This window comes from Callionymus lyra, chromosome 11, assembly GCF_982586985.1.
Source record: "Callionymus lyra chromosome 11, fCalLyr1.hap1.1, whole genome shotgun sequence".
Lineage (NCBI taxonomy): Eukaryota > Metazoa > Chordata > Actinopteri > Syngnathiformes > Callionymidae > Callionymus > Callionymus lyra.
Window position 1 is genome coordinate 22367166 of NC_141828.1, and position 21054 is coordinate 22388219.

The 21054-nt window shown below is 34.7% G+C and overlaps 1 protein-coding gene across 1 annotated transcript in view; it reads right to left on the bottom strand.

Annotated features, from left to right (window-relative positions):
• hpse2 (heparanase 2) overlaps window positions 1-18411 on the bottom strand; it is a 36236-nt gene extending 17825 nt beyond the window's left edge. Inside the window, exons 1-3 of the mRNA XM_087803333.1 lie at window positions 18152-18411; window positions 17284-17438; window positions 16045-16206 (exon numbers count right to left, since the gene is read on the bottom strand). Of these exons, the coding sequence (XP_087659459.1) occupies window positions 16045-16206; window positions 17284-17438; window positions 18152-18408 (574 nt within the window). The 5' untranslated portion in view covers window positions 18409-18411. The remainder of the gene's footprint in view (window positions 1-16044; window positions 16207-17283; window positions 17439-18151) is intronic.
• Window positions 18412-21054: the final 2643 nt, after the last annotated feature.

The window sequence follows — 21054 nt, forward strand, 5'->3', positions numbered from 1 at the left end:
TGCTTGAACCAGTGACTTTATTGCTAAATGAATTTAGTAAAGTTGAGCTCACAAAGATATCCTAATTTCCCACATCTAATAATTCGGATATGAGAATTTAAATTATAGGTGTCCCCTTTTGTTGTTATCACTGATCATGTGTGACACTGCATTTTGTAAAACATTTTGTACAAAATATAAATGACATGTATATATCCTTATGTTAAATTATAACCCAATCTTCACCTATCTTGAGGTCAACTAGTTTAAAAAACCAATAGGCATAGAGGATGGATTCTTTGGTAGACAAGAACAAAATACAAGAACATGATGCCTTCAGTTTTGGCCAATACAATTTTAGGATTTGGGTAAAACTGCAGATTGTAGATACCATACATGAAAGTACCAAGAATTCCTATACACATACTAACAGGCCTTTGAGCTACAATTCAGGGATCTAACTCAGATGGAGGTAATGAAATTACTGACATAACAAAGATGTGTCTTTGTGGAAGCAGGCATAGCTTTCCTGGATGTAGATATAACTCATGACTCTCAGTTTCACATCTGTGTGAGATAAAGACAGAGAAATATACAGCATATGATGAGTACAAAGAGAAATCTTCATAGTAATGCACTTTCCCTTTGAGAAAATTAACTTAAACTTCTTTTATTCTATTAGAAAACAAAGCGACATGTTAGAAAGTGTTAAAATGAGTGAAACGTTCAAAGCAGCTTGCATGTTCATTTCAGTTCTATGTATTTGTAAGACAAGGTTCTGTCATAAGTATGCTCTTCATTGTGATTTCATGATTTTAAATCTACATTTAGTGCACCTTTTTTGTAATCGTTATTTTTCCAATATTCAATTATAAATCTTCCTTCCAAGTCTGTACATGATTCGATATTGTATCAACATCGATGGTCCGCTTATGAATGTAATGAGAATACGCAGCTCTGGAAATCAATAATTAGAAATAAACAACCACAAACAAAACCACATTCAGGGTCAAAGTGTGATGTGTTGATTTTCAATACAGTTAAAATAGCTTTTTTAAAGGTACAATATACTAAATATAAATATCTCTATATGTCAGTTCACCTGAAGTGTTCAGAAACTAAATCCAAACTATGTAAAACAAATGAAAAAATAAATAATGAATGTTCTTTAAGATATTTAACTAGTTTGTCTAAATAATGACATTTGCAATATGTTGCAAAAGAGGTTAACACACCAGATACTGAAGATAAAAGGCTTCAAGAGAAGACGATAAGTGTCTCAAAATACTTTGCGCAGCAGTATTGCCATAAACAAGAAGCAAAGCCAAAAATGTTGGCACTGAACATGTTGGCTTTGTGTGTGTTCCATTGTTTGGGACTGTGTTGCGGAAAAAATGGGGCCTGGATATTGTCAAACTGTCTATCTGATAGTAGAACCAGTTGTAAGTAGTTGATAAGCTAAGGTTCAGTAAACTCTATGCCTCATTTCTACAGCCCTGCAAATTCTGTAAAACGGTCTCTGTATATTTATATTTAAACATTTAAAATGGTGTGTTTAAGAATAGCAATGGATTTGTTCATAAACACATGGAAAGTAACAAGAAACTACCTTAAGTTCAAAATGACACAATCTTAAACCTTGTTTTTTTGGGTTTTAACTTATTAGTCATCATTTTATTATGGAACTTAATTATTCGTTCTTATACAGGACATAACATCCTGACATTATTTCCAGTTTGTTAAATTTGACTTCCTCTTATGGTGCTCTGACAAAGTCATTTCCATATCCTCCCACTAACCATGTTGCCTTAAACAAGGAAGGACAATTTACTTTAAAAATTCTTTATGACAGTGCTATTGAAAGACATTCCATGTAAATGGTAATCATTTGGAAAAATATGTAAACATTATCACTCACTGTAATACTTTCAACATCTGGTTTGTTGTGATCTGCAAGACTAACAAATATGCTATATTCTTTTGAATAATGCAAATGTGGTTCCAATTTAAATCGACCCTTCCACCAGCATGTTCCATTCACAGCTTTTTGTTTACAGACACTCGCGCATCAGTTTACATATTGTATCTTTACCTTTTTCCATATGGCTCTCTTTGTCTGACAAAATACATTCTGATTAAAACCATTTGGTTCAAACCCAGAGTTTTTATTTCAGCAAAATGCTAGATGTGTCATGGCCACATGTTTTCAATTTCTCCTCAAGAGGAGAACTGATAAAAATGTGTGAAAACAAGACACTAAGAAGAAAGTTTACTTACGTCAATTAACTTGCCATGAGTCAAGAGATTATGGATCATAAATGCGGCTAATATAACCATATCGGGGTAAGAATATGTTTACTGATGGGGTTAATTATATAAACCCAAGTAAATTACTGTACTTAAGTAGTTACTGTAAGACGATGACGACAAAACAGTTACAAACTCTATAACTTAATATATTGTATATTGTATTGTATATATTGTATGTGTTTGAGTGAGTGAATGTATGCATTTCCCCAGTCACAAAAAGGATGTAACCTTAAGTTCTTATTTAATTATTTACTTCTTCATTTGATTTGTTAATACTTAATATAAAATTATATTAGGCCAAAGAAACAATATGTGTTGGTTGCGTTTATAAAGGAAAATACTTCAAAAATGGTATCGAGATACAAAATTACAAAATACAAAATAAAATTAACAGATTTAATTTACATAGCAAGGCAGGAATAGACTAGAAAAAGGGCATGTTCTCCTGGAAAAGGCGTAAGACTTAAAGTCAACAATTAACCTTATTAGACCTTGGCAAACACACCCAAGAAGGACAACATTGTAAGAAGTAGAACATTGTAAAAGTAGCTTGGTTGTGAAACTTCACACAAGAGCTATTCAAGACTTTTCACTAACCCTAACTAAATGCCAACAGCTTCTCTTCTGGATGACTGGTGTCTGAAAGGTGTTAAGGTTTTACATGCATAATGAAGAAATATAGCAAAAAAGATAAAGATTAAGCTATGAAGAAAATTATAGAGTTCAAATGAAGAGGTGCTAATCCTTCTCCATGGTGTGTAAAAGTGACTTAAAGTAGATTACAGAAAGTACAAAAAAAACGTATCCCCAACCAGCCATCTACTGTGCCAAATAAATCAAATGACCACATTTTAAAATCGTATTCCTTTAGCTTAGTGGATAAAAAAACGTTTTATCATACATCTGAGCTGCAGCTTCTTGAAAGGTATTGTAAGCTGCAGGTATTTTCTAGAATATCTTAACAATGTATGATTTCCTTTAGAAAGGTTAAAATATTCCAAACATCAAATGTTTTATCACTGAAGCATGTGTGTGCAAGTGCATGTCTGCAATTAAAATATCAAAGGATAAAACTGTAAAACATAACATCAACAGCCGTTCGGAGGCTTCAGGCCATGTAACTCAAACCACTTGATGGAACATGGGTGTGAGGAAAAAAAGTGTGAGTGTTTTTCACATCTGTTTGGCAACAGTTACTGTCTATCAGTCCCTAATGAGAAAAGTATGCTTTTTAAACACAAACGACCTAACGCTGTTCAGCTTGTAAAGAAAAAAGAACAAGGTGCACTGAAGCGTATTTGTTGGACACTAGGAACACCATTTGTCTGTCCTTGTTAGCCCCTTAAATAACACAGTGACCATATTTAGTTGCTGCCAGTTTATCAGAGCAGGCTGCTGAATGATTTTCGGGCTAATTCATGAATAAGTCGTTTTTGTAATATGCAGTTGATTTTAATAATTATTTGGCAAACATGTCTGTGATTTGTCGAACATTGTTATGATATTGGCAAATGCCTCATTACAAAAACAATCAAATAAAGTGTATTCACAGGAATAAATAGTGATCAAAACACATTTGAAAGTTTAAAACCTGACACTGTAGAAGTGAAAGCTACAGTTTTTTAGGTTTTTGGGATGAAAACCAGAAGCAAGAGTATAATATGGGGCCAAACAAAACTCTTGACCTCAGTTACTCTTTACGCCAAGATTTATTTTCTTTTCAATTTTAGAGCTTTGTCATATCCATGTAATATTATACACACTTACCAGCCATTATAATTTAAGCCCCAATATAAGTATTTGTAATATAGATTTTCACTTACTGTAGTCAATGCAACAAGTATCTATACTTAATGTTATAGTGTTAATGTAATGAAAGGACAATGATTAGCATTAAATAAACATACAATGACAATAAGATTTTATATCCCTATGTGAACCCTCTTTTTGCAAATGACAGAGGTAGCAGGAAAAGGACATTCAATCTACCAACAATAATTTAACAACCAAAGACAAGCAGCAGTACCACCTCCAATTAAGACAGTCATAAACTTTCTGCGTCCTATGCTATTAACCCCCCAGTCAAACACCTTTGTTGATGGCATAATTGGACACTTATTGCTCTGTAATTGTAGGGAAACAAGACTCCTCCAGGCATGGAGTAAAACCAGCCCTAGGCTGAACCATCAAAGAGTTTGGACTTAAAACAATGCATGCAGCTCTTTTTATGAAACACCTACTTAAGCTGCGAACACAGTACAAATCATTGATAATAAGCAGCAAAGGAATGTTTTTGTTAGTTAACTAATGCCCCATTTAAGAGCTTAAACATTTCTCTCTGAAAATTGCCTATGTTGCTATTTAAAAAATGCACCGTGATGATGGATGATGGTTACTTACGCCAGATCTCAAACATGTGGGATACCAGACTCTTTTTTTTCTACAACCCAAATAATCACTGCAATCATTGTCCATTCTCCAACCATATCCACAAACATTACTTATTTAAGAATTAGCATGTACATATTTTCTTCTGCGAAATTAGAAAAAACAATCTTTTCATGTAAACATTTTATGTGAAAATACTTGTGATGATGTGATGCGAGTAATATTCCATTGATGCGCCTGCCACACGATCCTCACCCTAAACTAAGACCTGGCCTAGAATGAGGGCCTCATTCTTCATCCTGGCAGAGCTCCAGAATGTTATTTTTTTCAGAATCATATCATGTTCATGTTTTCCTAATATGATGGAAGAGGGGAACCCAAACAAAAGTAAAGTTGGAAGATGATTCACCAGATATATGAAAGGTGACATGAAGTGTAAGTATATGACTCATCACTTTCAGAAAACGATTGAATGTTATTTAAGTCAAAGCGAAGAAATGTTCACATCTGGCTTGAGAGGGATGTTTAGGTTACATCTGGATGATTTCATAAATGTTTCATGTTGGGTGGATAAGATCTATAGCACGGGAGGTTTTGGAAGATGAAAAGAGTTAAAGTGTACTGTAATATAATTTATTCAGTCTCTTTTTTTCTGATGCAGTTTAACACTAAAACAGATGTCTATATACTGTATATAGATCTATATATATATATACACAAACATAAACAGATTTTTGTTATTACCATCACATGATTTAACTTATGTTAAGTTCAAGAGTCCAAATCTGATGGTTGCAAATATTGTTGTTGCATCTGTTTTCCCAAAAGCCTGTGGGAACCATAACAATATTTTCTTTTTCATATACATTAATTAAACTGGAAATATATTTAATGCTTCTTCAAATTTGTAGAATCTGTAAAATGTAACCATTACTTACTTACTTACTTACTATTTTAAACATGGGTCCAGGATTATTAAACATTGTTTATGATATGTCGTAAAATCTCCTTCATATGCCAAATGAAACAATCAATTAAGAAGATGAAGTGTTAGTTAAGCTCTGAAATGTATGTGTTTAATAATACAACAGCCAATCAAATTGAGCCATCCACTTGAAATGGATCTTAATGTGTCAATCACTCTGCCTTTGAACATGATGTGTTCACAGAGGCCATGACCACTATAGAAACTAAGCCACAAATTGTTAACAAGGCACCAGTCGTGGATAAGCTTCATAGATGCTTTTTGAAATGACTATGCCGATGAGAAAAGCAGGAACAGAGATAAGACAAAAGAGTTTATTTCGGGAGAATTTAACTGAAACATGATGCCACAAACAAAAACATTACGGCTATCTCTGTAATACAGTTGAAATACTTCATGGTTGGCTACAAGAGGGAAAGCGTGTATCTACATATGGTCTAAAAAAACAAGTAGAACCTTGGTATTGGCAACACGCACTTCGATGGTCATTATTGTACATAATCACGTTATAAATACTGACTTTTATCGTGTTGTTTTATTGTAAGTTGTAACCCGAAAAAAACATTTTGTCTGAATCTACTTCTACGCACTGATATCATGGTTCCCTGAGCGAGAGAGATACATCGAAGTGAGCGTATTCTGCCACAGAAGATGTTTTATTGATTTCGAGACTTTCTAGTTGTCCACTTAAGGATGTTTTCTGGAGCACTTGTAGTCTATAGCCAGGATATCAGCTTTGGGAGTCGTGCATTGGGGGCTACGTCAGACCCTGGCTTGCCTACCCTGCCAGAGGAAAAGACTGGGCTGAGCAAAGTCAGCCAAACATCTGGTCCGGGTTAGAGGTGTTGACTCCTGCCATTCACAGCAGCATATCAAAACCTCAGTGAAGGATTTCACTTGGCCTCTTCTTGCTTGGGCCACTGCAAGCTGTTTTGTATGATCCCGGGTGGAATATATGTCAGAGGAAAATACCAAAGAAAAAATCAATTACATTTTTCATTTCTGTAGTTATTTTCCCTGACAGAGGAATATTGAATTCAGACCTAATGCTACTCCAAAGTCCTTTTGGCTTGTGTTTTATTGACCAATTATATAATTAAAACTGGATGTAAACATTTCTCTTTGTCGTTGTCTAACCATACATAAGCCACGTTCTCTTTATTTATGCAATTAAAAAACCACTTCACCAATTATTGAATGCCTAACACAATTAGAAACAGAATCGCGACCAGTAATAGTCAAAAGCAAACAAACATAAGACAAAATATTTGGTAAAAACATATAATCACCAATCCACAAATAGGAATTCCTTTTGTGGCAGCCATCTGTGGTTTATCCTGAGGTTTCAATTAATGTTCCAGTCTTAAATCTACAACAAATCTATTTAAGACTGAACAGGTGTGCTCTGCCAAATAGGTCTTAGTTAGTAGTGCAGACTAAATATTTATTACGGGCATTGATATTTATCATATGGAAATAAAAGTTTTTCATGAAATCAAATTCTTAAACACAAACAGAATACTGATGGTGATATAAATAATATAATTGCATTAATCTTGATTATATCTTAAATCTTTTGAGGATCAGTATTTAATATAGTATGAATTTGAAAAATATTAAATGGAATAACTTTTAGATGTTTTCAGCACTTCATTATGTGACAATGACTGTATATCAGATGCATTCGTCACCTTTGATTGGTCTTTTGGAAAGCTGCTGTTTCTAGTAAATTACCAAATAGAAGACATCTGTGCAAAATACAGGACAAATCAGTCTACATTCACAGTACAATAAATTAACATGCACCTTAATGGATATCTTCGGTTTTATTAACATAGAGAACAATATCATGTTATATTTCATGAAAACATGTATGTATTCTCTACCGTTTATTGAAGGGATCCACCCAAAATTAAATTCTGTTTCTGTTTAGAGTTATAGGGAAAAATGTTCTTTTTAAAGTAGCTACGGGAGCTCAGTTGTTTTCTTTATCTTCGTCCAAAAGGACACACTTAAAACATATAAATACCTCCATACTGCTCGTCTGTAACATCCCTCTTGCTGTGACAACTCTACAAGAGCAATTGTTCCCCAAAAAATTAAACAAGTCTGTATTTTAATCTTGTCTTTTATGTGACAATTTAATATCCTGCACCATTTTTCATATATTAGATCCAACCTCTGGGTTCCAAAATCTTGAGACAAGAATCAACCACAGTATTTTTGTGCTGCCAATTTTGGAAAAGAAATCCCACAGTTACGGCTTCAGAGAGGATCTTTAGGTGGTGTTGTTTCGGTGTTTAAGGTTACACATTATAATTAGGAAGTTGCTTCTTTTCACAACACTCAGAGGCACATGCATGGCTGTTTCATGTCTGGGTCAAAGGTCAATCCCTGCTAGCAGTCAAACCAGTGCTCAGGTAGAATCGCTTAGTACACTCTTTAAGTGGAACGAAGCAATGTTTGTGCTAGCGTTTATCTGTCTGGCTGTCTGTTAGCAAAAGATTAAAGGATCTTAATGACATTTTCGGAAGACGTTGATATTGTTAGGAACATGTGGTGACATTTAGCAGGTGTGACCTGAAGACTAACACAACTACTGCCCTCTCGTCCACACTGTCGTGCAAGCTACCCCGTCCTTCTTGCTCGGTTGCTACTGTGTTGTATGTGTGACTTTCATATGCCACCTACTGTCCTATTAGTTTTAACTATAAGTAACATTGATGATATGCTGATCAAATGCTTTGTTTTTCTTGAGCTAAAATCTTGTTTATCATAACCACACCCACTCTGCTGTGATTGGTCAAGCATCAAGTTTTGTTCCCGCATGTCACCAATCCCAGTAGTCTCCAACACTAAGTGACTCCTTGTATAAACAAAGCTGAGCATAATTACAGCTGGCTGGAGGACGGTTGAAGCCATTATTACAACATAATGGACTCTCGAACCTCTTGTTTGTCGAGATTTCAGACTTATGAAGTAGTAACTTCGAATCTTCGCCATGATGAGAAACATCTTGTAGAGGAAAACTTCAACACTTGGAAACAGGCAAGTCAGGAGAGTTGGGTTTTCACATTAGTTGCGCTTTAAAAATAATATTATTGTAGGACAGTAATAGTGATTAAAATTCACTGTGTGACGGTCTGCACTCACTTAATGCTTTCCTCGTTGAGTAGTTAAAGGCATTCTATGCCATTATTCACACATGAAGAAAACATTAAAGTCAAAGATTGACGGACAATTTGAAACATTTAAAAGATAAAGGGTTTCAGAAAGGGGTTGATCTAAGAAGGATGTTTTTCAACAAAAGTTGCAAAAAAGTTTTTTGTGCCATTGAGGCTGGTGAAGAGGTTTTAAAACTAAATGATTACATCTTTAGTGAAAAACGTTTCACAACAGAGTTGTAAGTAAGTAAGTAAGTAATATTTATTTATATAGCGCTTTTAGAGACCAGGGTCACAAAGCGCTTAAACAATCAAAACAATACTCAAAAAAGTACATACTTATCAGTCCTGTTTTCTCATAATGTAAGACGTGAGCTACATCTTAATCTTTAACTCAGAAGGGCACCCCTGGCTAATCTAGAGGTGCATTGTATACAGCAGTCATGCATTTAGTTTATATATTTAATAAATGGTGTCCAATAAATCTTTTGCTTGTTTAGTCAAGACATGTTGCCTGTATATTTAAATCATAAATTGTGATGCATCTATCACTTAGCAAGAATACAGATGTTTTGTTGATGTAATTGCTTTGGAGTGTACACACTTTTTCTACTCAGAGTCAACAGATCAGATAGTTACAAAACAATTAAAACTGTTCTAGCGTCTCGCCTTGAGTTCACCTATAAAAAATGAGTCACGGGTGCATCAGCTGCAAACAACCATGTGCAAATCACAATGGACAGCCTCGTAGTCATAAATGAAACCGTGAGAATAAAACGGTGAAATAAAAAGTGCTTCGCTGCTAATGAACGAGGCATGTTTCCTCCTAGAAGAATTGAGGGAATGCATGCTTACACACATTGACAATGCCTCACTGGTACATACTGGCCCAACAACAAAGTGCAATAATTTGAATTTCAACACAGAACGTGTGTTTTATAGAGTTCAGAGGAAAATGTGGAGGCTGGACATCATGCCAAACAATTACAAGAGAGGACAGACCGCTTTCAAACAATTCCCATGCATCAAGCAATTAAAATGACATTGGCTCGCAGGTTGCTGGCACTTGTCTCAAGGCATATTGCAAACACATGGTAGGCATGTTGTGTCCACTCATGATTTAAACACTCAAGGTATTCATTCAATCGAGGAAAAGCAGACACTTCTGGATCTTTGTGGGCCATGTGGAAACTACAGAAACATTCAGCATGCCAGTCAATAGTTTCTCCATCTAAAACAATGTCCCTTATGAGAACAAATACGTTTATTCATCATTCATAATATTATTATATGTCCTCATTTGTCATCCATATTTTCTTAAATAACTTTGTTAAGTTACAGGATATCCACTGGTCCCTAAGCTTTTATGGTAATCATGCAGATGGAAAACGTTTACTATGAAATGAATTTGGTGAAAACAAACAAGCGATAACAAGCAAAGGCTGTCTTTAACTGAATATTAATTGTGCAGAATAGTTGTCTTCCAAACATGGTAAGAATATATCACAGTGCACACTTTTATTATACCTTACAGTTCAGCGAAGTAATTTCTAATTTGAAATGTCAGATTTTGGCCATTTTAAACATGTTTGTTCAATTAACTTCAATGCCTGTGTTGTCTTTTAGTGATCAAAGGTTGAACAAATACCAAACAACAAAGTTGAACACGTTCAAAAAGCGCAAGATGAGATTTCCTTATTTTTTATTTCATTATTGCCAGCAGCTGGTTGCCTTTAATACGTCATCTCTAATTTGCCTTGAAACTGCAAATCTAACAAAGCCGAGTCTGAAGTGTCTGCTTGAAAATCTGACCTCAGACCATTAGCATTCGCTCTCCCTCACTGGCTGTTAGCTGAAAACTGCAAAATATGTTCCCTGTTGCAAAGGTTCAAGTAAACATTAGTCTAATGTCATATAGTTCAGCATAACTTCTATTCATTCATGCATGACTCTGATTTCCAAATTCACATCATCGCAAAATAAATCTTGAGCATGTTTTACCTCTATCTTATGATTAAACAATTGTCACTTCATGCTGTCCTCACATTTATTAACACTTAACATTCCCTTGAAAATATTCAACCTTTTACAAATCATTTATCAGTTATGAATTAAAACAGCTAGATATGTTTCAGTCCATTCATCTTTGAATCTTCAGATTTCCATGAACACTTTACGTCGCTTTAAGAGGGATTTGTTACATTAGATAAACTGAAGCTTCTTAGGCTAAAAAGGGAAATCCTTTAGGTTGAATAGCCCTGTGTTAAATCTGAAAGTTTGAGTTTTTTTATCCTAACAATTTCTTTCGAAACTAAAACACTACTTCATTTTCAGGGATTTCAATATCTTAAATGACGACTTGAGCTTTTAAAGAGAATCCCATAATACCACAATTGTGCAAGTGCAAAATTTAAAAAAATAAAACTTTAACAGAGTTCAAAACATTTCTGCCAATAATGTTTTGAGGCTGTAAAAAACACTTTTCTAATTATATGCATAAAGTACTACATTATAAATAATTAAAAAAATTCTCTATAAAAGTGAGATTGTTTTATTAAAATTGTTTAAGCCAGCATATTTGTTAACTAACTAACTAGCACACTCATGCTCATATTCACAATGTTTTGATCACAGAAAAGCACTCAGAAGAAACAGGTTCCAAATCTTTTTTTTTTCCATCAACATGCGGTATAGATATTTGTTTGAACACAATTATACAATTTCTCTTTGTATCTCCGTACAAACACTAAACCGCACTGACATGGACTCACACTGTTTTGGTTACACAGCATTGATCAGTAATTGTGTTTGACAACAAACATGATCTGAACAAAATAACAAATGTGTCTCTAATATGATTAAAGTTTTTTAACACTCTAACATCAGACTCTAAGATGTAAAAAATTAATTGAACAATTTTTATAAGCAATTTGGTTTGTGAACTGTTTCCCAAAAGTCATCGATTGAGCTCTAAGTAATGTATATCTAATCCTAAGAACTGATTAGACTGCGTAAACATTCTTGTCATACGATACAGCAGACTTGAGATCAGACTAAGCAAAATGAATATACAGTGATGTGAGCGTGCAGGATATTTCCCCTCTTTAAAAATCTGATCTGAATTCACTTGGCATGCAAACTACATCAAACCCAAACTTAGAATATGATCTTAGTATGGACTTATGGGCCAAATACATTTTAAATATACATAAAACAACCAAAGAAATCCAAACCTTCTATTTGAAACCAGCCACGGGAATTGTTCCAGATTTTTTTTTTTCATATTCACCTACAAATAAAGTATATCCTAAATCATTACATTTGTTAATCTAGTTTTTAAAGTTTGAGCCATAAAAATGTGGTAAAGAAATATAGGATTGCTCATATTGGAATACGAACAATGTTAAAATAGATATTTTCTTTAAAAAGGTTTATGATACACTGATGTTTAAAACAGTTATTACTTATAATTAAGACTTCTAATGAGAGAATATTACCTCTGATCAAGAAAACATTCTGTGTTGTATCACAAAAGTTCTGTAGGTTAGAATTATTGGTGCTATTATTGTCATTTAAGGGCAAAGCTGAGTTTGACATTCGTATAGAACTGTAATTATAACACGTAAATGTACTTAATTCTAATATAGATATTAGCACGAAAAGGAATAGGATTCTTGTGTAAATCAACTAAATAAATCAACTCGTTACTTATCGGCTTCTGCAGAAACTTTCAAACAATAAAAGCATATATAAGATTCCTGCTGTGCACTTTTTTGGGAAAGACATTTCAAATATTGATCAGCCTTCTACCGGGCACAAGAAAAACAGTTTGCGAATTCCAACATAGAGCTGTGTTTATCTTCTCGGTCTTTAACACATGGATGAGGCTTTCGGGTCAGAAGTTGAAAGGATTGAGGGCCTCAATCTCACCAGTGTCAAATAAACAAAAGTCTTTAAGCTGAGCAACAATATACATAGAAAGCTTACAGTAAGCCGAGGAGAGAAAATGAACAAGAGGCGTGAAGTTGTGGAAAAAAAGGAGGCCATGGAAAGAATTAGAGAGTGGCACAAAATAAAAACGACAAAGTTATCCCTTATGGAGAGAGCATGCAAAACTCTTGACCTTGACTGTGCTGAAGCTTTCTTCCTTTCTCCTTGCTGCGTGTGTTTTATTGTTAGCTCTTACAAGCACAGGTCAAAGGTCAGACAATAAGGAGTGAGAAAGATGGAAGCGGAGGAGTGTTAGAATCTTCAAACACCCTCTTAAGATGCACACTGGTTGGCGCAAGCACAGACAGACAGTCACTATGGCTGATTGTTGCCAGACAGGAAATAAAACACCTTGTTTCTGCGTTAATCGCAAGAAGTTCAACAGGTTTAATGCTTAAACCTGCCCTCTCGGATTTTGTGTTTCTATGCAGATACAGAACATATTGTCAGCAGATTATGACATTCGCAAGACTTTCCACACGGTGAATTATCAACTGTAGAGAGAAGGAATACTATTAAACGTACTCTAGAAAGGATTTCGGGGAGAAAACTAGCAAAATAACACTGTATATACATATATATATATTTATATATAATACTGTATCAGTAATCAACAGCACAATATAATTTATTTTATGTACTCCTTGTTCCCCCTATGGTGGTCGCGGGGGATTTTTTTTATATACATCTTTTTTTTTTTACGGTTTAACCTAGTTTTGGGGGATTTCAAATTACATTTTATTTTTATCATAGTTATTTTATAGTTTATTTTTCAATAAAGTGTGTAAAACTGAAATTATAATTAACATGCAAATATTTACATTGTTTGTTAAATGTTGTGTTGTAATTACACTTCTGGCCACCGGCAGTCATTTCACCTCCGCAACCGAAGAAACAATGAAATCCTGCGAGATCCCGTGACAACCGAGGACGATGCGATACAGTCGACTCCGGCAGCTTTTAAAGCTGATTTTTGAACATATTATGGTTTCAAAACAAATGAAAACAGTTTTTGTCAACAAGAGTCATGTGGTCTGTAAATTCTGCAACACCAGAGTCAAGTATTTGACAATACTACAAATATATACTTGTTCCTATGGTATCTCAACATATATTATCATTGCCCCTGTATCGTCAAACATATACTATCGCCAGATTGTTGTCAATACACACCCATGATTTTGGCCTTGTTCTGTTTTTTAAATGTTTTTGACCACATTAGTTATTAGTGATATTTCATAATATGTCACCCATTTGTTTATTTAAACATTTATTATTTACGTATCCATTGTACCTTCATTTGTCATTGTAGTAGTATTTTAAAACTAACTTCTACAGGGTTATGTGGATCTTATGTGGAAGGGCTATCCAATTTTATAATATTTCTCTTAAAATAAAAGTTCATCCGTAAAAAAGTATTCCCTCTACTTTTTACCAAAACTCATATTAAGAAGAATGTTCATCATTATTCAGATGCGAACCGCAACGACCCTTTCATACTTGAGTGAGTGAGTTATTTTTTTGTAAGTGTTTAAGTCCATTTGCCGGCGTCGCAGAACACTTGGATCTCACTCAGTCTCCTAATATGAAACATAACACCCTGAGGTTATATTTTAAAAGATAATCCTTCATCAAAATCCATAAGAAAAATGATACTGAAATTCCAAGACCTTCTAAAACTTTCCACAGATGATAAAATAACTTATTATATCCCAATATTATACATTTCTTTCCTCATCTTTTCATTTTGACAATTTGTTATCTTTTTTTTATTCTGACAAAAGTCTGGACAGAATAAAAATGATTTATTAATGAAAGATGTTACATGAATACAAACACAACTCTCCTCAGAGAAAAGAGGTATAATATCATATAATAATTATTAAATATAGGTCAGAATTGTTGAAGTAATAATAATCTTAATTAATGTATATTTTATTATCTTACTTAAGATCTTAACGGTTAGCAATGATGAATTATATACATAACTCTATTATCTTTTTTAAACGTATTTCTTATTCCTCTGATCCTTGGAAAAATATATTGTAGTTGTTTTTGTGAGTGTTAATCATCAAAATATGACACGATAGAACTGACAAAAACCAACTGCTACAACAGTTGGTAGTTATTTTACGAACATTAAAAAAAATTATGACTACAGTACAAAGTCAATGATATAATGCCGTCAAAGTAAAGCTGAACTTGTGAACTACCCGTCTTGCCAGTAGGTCTATATTCTTCATCAACATGTTTGCTTTTCGTGATAAATGCTAAATGGCTGTGTTTTGACTGTTGCATTTGAGACTATTTAAAAATATGCAGCTGAAACATGCGAGCCTGTGTCCAGCACGATCACTCATACCCAAACACAAGAAGGTCGCTTCGTTCCCGGATAACTACACCTTCCGTACCTTCTGCTGATCATGACATATTATTATAATTGTGATTTAAACCTTTTAAAAAATACTTGAAAGTGCAATCTTTCACTTTTACTTTCCCCCGACCCTGCGATGTATTTATTTGTTTTCTGACATTCTTTCTCCAAAGCCCTCGATTTCTTTTCCATGTGCTTCTTGGCTTGATAAAGTGTCTACAACTGTTTTCACAAGATGATGCAGGACTCAAAATGCAAAAGCATCTGCAAGTAAGTGAGTCTCAGGGGAGAAGCATCCCAAAAATTCTGTTTAAGTGGTGCTGAGATTTTCCCACTTTCTCAAAAGATACACGTTGAAGGAAGTTACTGTAAAATACTTTATTCAATCACATACACATATATGTTTCTGCCAAGTACCTAACAATAAGTACACAACTTCAATATACCGAACAAAGTTCTTATTTTGTCCATATTTCTGAGACATTGTTTCTATCTCTGTCAATCAAAAGCAAAACAGCCCACCCAAACGCATGTCTCCAGAGTTCTTTCTGCGGTCGGGGTGACTTAAATTTGAAGAGTGCAAAAGTCTATGTTGTGTTTACTGCTGCTGCACCATCCTATACATCCCACATTCCTCCTTTCCAAATTACATTTGTCATTTTGAAAGCTGATGGTTTACATCGGCATGCTTTGAACCTTGTGTTAGCATGAATGAGGGTGTTCACAAATGTGTCTCGCAACCTCTCTTCTCGGAAATATATCATATACTAGTAATGGTTGTATCACCTTCGACCCTGACGCCGTGTGCTTGTGTGTGTGAGAGTGTGTGACTGTGTGTGTGTGTGATCTCTTACCTGTTATTGTGATGTTGCTATAGATGTTGGACAGTTGCTCTTTGAGTAAAACAAGTTGAGTCGTAGCAGCTTTTTCTCGCTGCAACTCAAGCATAATATCCGGGTGATTGGCGAGCTTGCAGCCGTTCTGCTTGTCCAACGCAATGTCACTCCGCACAATATCTGACGGCAAAAACCATTATAATGGATTTAATTTATGTACCATTGTCAAGACAATTGTTATACACTTGGTTAAGTTGAATAAACAACACAAAATGTGGTCAGTAAATCCACACATACACTTTAGCTATGAATATTTATTTAAAAAGCTTTGTTTATTAAAACCTCCTTAATGACAAGCAAAAGTGTAAAAAGAAAAACAATTAGCTTCAGTTCAGTAACCAGAACATCCCGATTTATGTCTTGAGTTGCGTTTTTCTATTGCTTATTTTTGTGTTATCTTATTTCAATATATTATTCTCTACTGAAACCACAATATGTGGCACTAAAAGTTTCTGATTCCTAAATAAAGGCTTTATCTATTATCTAAGAAATTATTTGTTATCATTTTAAAAACGAACATGTATGTTTTTAAATGTTTTTTTTTTGATGGGAGTATAGAAGACAAACTGATTTCATCAAAATGGTATTTATAATAATGTGCATCTTTGTACTTAGGTTCAGATCCATGTTTTTATTTGAAAATGTAATATACAAGAACAACATTTAACTTTGTTGTATTATTAAAATACAAAACTAAACTAAAACGTTTACTATAGTTACCTAATATGTTTTAACATTAATACACCACTGTAGTCTGTTAGCTATACTTTTCCACTTTAGCAGAAATAAGAAACCAGAGTCCAATAAACAAATATATTCTAATAGTAATAAGTGTTTAATCGTTTATATTATTTGGCTGACGACCAGAAGTAGTTAGGAATTTGAATTGCATTGTGGAGTAGTTGAATAAAATGTGATGACGAAAACGTCTCTTTGCTGTGACTTTAACAAACAATATTTCATCAATTACCACTCATTTTGAATCTTAAAATAGTTGAAACTATTGCTGTTTTATAGCTATATGTCAAGGTTGACTTAATGATATTGTGGCGTACAAGCCGATCAAAATGGCGGCCTCGACGTGAAAACTAGAAATTGTATTTTCCCGCTGGTTTCAGTGTTTTTAAATTAATGGTAAATGAAGGTTCTAGAAAAAATAAAGAGGTTGTCGAATAAATGTAATACGTGTGTGTGTACCGTCTTCGTAGTTTTTCAGGTAGTAATCTGGCCCCGGTCCTAGTCTGAACTTCAGCGTCTTCTGGTTGTTGAAGTGCAGGAAGTCGCTTCGTTTGCCGCCAAAGCGCAGGTATCCTGGCGAAAGGCCGCGCGCCAGAGTCACGAGCCGCTTGGAGCTGGAACAAGAAAACAAAACACACATTAATATTTATGTTCACCAAAAATATACATTTATATTCCCAAAGTTAATTTATTTTTATTTTTTTTAAATAACCATGACACGTTTATACTCAACTAACCATAAATAGTTTTCCAAAAAAAGCTGCGTTTTGTTTTTGTTTTTAAAACAAAATGACGAAGAAAATTGATTCAAAGGAAATTAATTCATGTTGTTTTCACGCTTGTTAAGTTATTGCGTTACAAATACCACAACAGGCACACAACGAACCAGGCAAAGAAAACACGCCGTTTTTAATTTAACAAAATATTTTATTCAGCATGCTAAAAAATGTATTTATCTATTTGTATATATTCCATTCCACAGTTTTATTTCGTACACTGTGGTTCCAGAAGAAGCATCGACGTCTAAATGCGGAGTAATAAGAAAAAACCGCACAGTTAATAACTATTTTATGTAGCAGTTTTCGATTTACAATTTAATTCCTGACGCTTTTATATGATCTTTTTTTTTAAAACACAAATACACGTGTTGAGAAACCAAGAAAGATGTCGATCAACATAAATCGATCACCAAAGTGGCGCATTATAGATATAGAACTTCAGTGAGTCTGGAAACAGATGCTGGATCTCTGCATGATAATCCAGACAACGTGGCTTGCAAATGAAGATCCAGACGCTCCTGGGTCAGAGTCAGGGGGGAGATCTTTACCTCAGAAAGTCCAACCAGCCGTCCTTGATGATCGAGGGGTCCAGCTGCAGGGAGAGGAAGTTCTCGTTCAGAACCGTGATGGGACTGCGGGTGTTGACGTCCAGCAGGATCAGGGTTCTCTCCATAAATCCTGGGCGCTTGACACCGGCTGCCGGCCTCTGGTACATGGGTGAGGAGGAGACCACCGAGTGTACCACCAGAGATGCCCACCACAACCAGGGGGACCCCGGGAACGCGCGCGCGGTGAGGCTTGACATCCCCAGGATCAAGATGGGTCAGTGCACGCACACTGAGTCGAGAGCTAGTAGAAAAGTTCTGTTGATCGATCTCAATCTGTCTTGAGGACTTTTTTTTTTTGTTTTCTCACCCCTTCTGCCCCCCCCTGCCCCGTGTCTATTTGGGGAGCAGAGCAGAAGAGCGCACACCCGAAACAACCCAGAACCAGAGAGCCAGTCGAGGAGGAGGGGATCCAGGACCGCCCCTCTCGTGTTTTGAGAGCTCGTTAAACTGTTTTCCTGCTTGATATTTTTATTCAGGAAGATCCACGTCTGACGACAAGAGAATGAATCGAGTCCAAGATTTGGGGTTTTACGGGGGTTTCAAGACCAGATGAGAGACCAGAATAATTGCAATTAATAATATTGTTTATGAGCGAAATATTTGTTATTTATTGAAATACTTGTTGATTACTGTTCCCTCTGTCTGTTATTGCATATTTTGGAAAATACATTGAGAATCATTATTTGAATTACATACAGTGTATTTAGTTTATATGCCAAATATGCGAAAGTGCAGAAAATAAATGAAAGTTATGAACTGATTATTTCCTGCTGTTTTTAGTCTTAGTTTAATATATATATATTTGTTTCATCCAACTTAAGTATACACATTCACTTTAGAGTGATTTTCTATTTCATGAGACACATTTAAACACTCACACACACACACACACACACACGCACGCACTCACTCACGTTATAAAGACAAACTGTTGACGCCATAATTTTCTTCTCTGTTAAATTCAACAGTGATTTGTCGCCGGCAGAGTATTTTGTTTGTAAGTTTGCATTTGTTAAACTGTTCAATGTGCTGATGGAATCTCGTAAAGCTTGATATTAAGACTGTGTCCTTCATTATTGCCGCGTATTATTACTTTTAGAATCTAAATATTTCAGTTGTTTTTGTGAGATTTATTATCGTCATAGTTTTAACCCAAATAAATTGTATTCTAAGCAACGTTTTTTTTCGTTTTTTTTTAGAGAGTACATGTTTAATTAATCTTGTAATTTTATATCATTAGTATTATATAATATCTCTTTACTATAGATTGTCTTAACATTTTTACTCTATTGAGTCTTTGTCATATATGTTTTTCCAGTTGTCTATTACCACAACAATTGTCTTTGTTAAAGTTTTTTCTCTTATGTCTTCTTTAAAAAACAAAACATTTATCTTGTCACATATTCTTGATTTCTTTTGTAATATTTGTCACATTTGTCGATTACTGTTTTTTGTGTGATTTTATGTCATTAACGTTTGGGTTTCTTGGTTATATCTAAACTTTTATTAGTTTTTCATTTACTTTAATTAAACTACAACATTGGTTAGAAACTCAATAACCCAAACTTTAGAAATAATTCATGTCACATACTCAAATTCAATAGCATTAATCAAAGGTGCTCCTTTAACTAAAACTTTAAACACACTTGAACAACATCAAGTCATTTCACTAATAGAAGTTTCCAGGTACATTTAAGATTTTCTATCATATCCACTAGTTAGAAAACTTGCCAGTAATCTGTCGAACGGCACAACTGAAGAACAACTTATTTAACTTTGAGCTCACATATTTAAAACTCCTGTGGGCAACATAAAATGACCTGGCGCGGTGTAGACTCGCCGCCTTGGCCTTGAGTCTGACAAACATGCTCTGGTGACCTTTTCCAGACACTTCTTCCAGATTTGAATAGGAAATACATAAATGAGTATGAAAATAAATCAAGTACAAACAACCTAATTTAGGGAGGCAGCTGCTGAGAAACCTGTAGACATCCTTGTAGACCTGATCAAGTCCTGGCATTTAGTTCAGACAAACTACACCTAAATAAAGAATGGTGAGCATTGAGTGGTTGATACGAACTTCTGTAGCCAACTGGAGAAAAGTGTAGTGTTTTTTTTTTGTTTTTTCACTCTGAAAGTGTGGCTGATGGGAACCAGAGACACTGGGTGTTTAGGACTTTGCAAACGCTGTTTTCTCCTGCAGCTTCCTTCCTCATAAATCCAACACTTTGCGGCATGAAACCACCCAATTATTTAAGAAAATGGATGTCAGGGAGAACTGGACTCCACCCTAACTCAACCCTCAAGAGATTTTCAATTCTGTGGGAGTCAACAGCAGCAGCACCATTGGTGGTGTGTTTTGATGGTTGATGAAAGAGGTGATGTAAGTAAGTAAGTAAGTAATTTTTATTTGTATAGCGCTTTTCCAGACCAGGGCCACAAAGCGCTTAAACAATCAAAACAATATTCAATAAAGTATATACTTTAAAGGTCAAGATAAAACTGATAACACAACAGGAGGATAAGCCTGAACAAATAAAAATGTCAATGCCACAGCCACAAATACTGTGTTAGTATCTGAGAGTTTGCATTTAATAGTTAATTAACAAAAATAGTTAAATACAGCGTCAGGAAGACACATGCTTATAGTTTTATCGTTGGATTGCAAGGTTGAGCTTTGAGTTTAAATAAAATGATGTGAATATAGTCAAATATATATGTATTAAAAATCCATTTATCACCTAAAACAGTTCTACTCTGCTGGTTAAGTATTGAAACGAATGTAATACACAGCAGCTGTGAACGTTTGTATCTCAGGGTTTCACCAACACGCAGAAATTCTA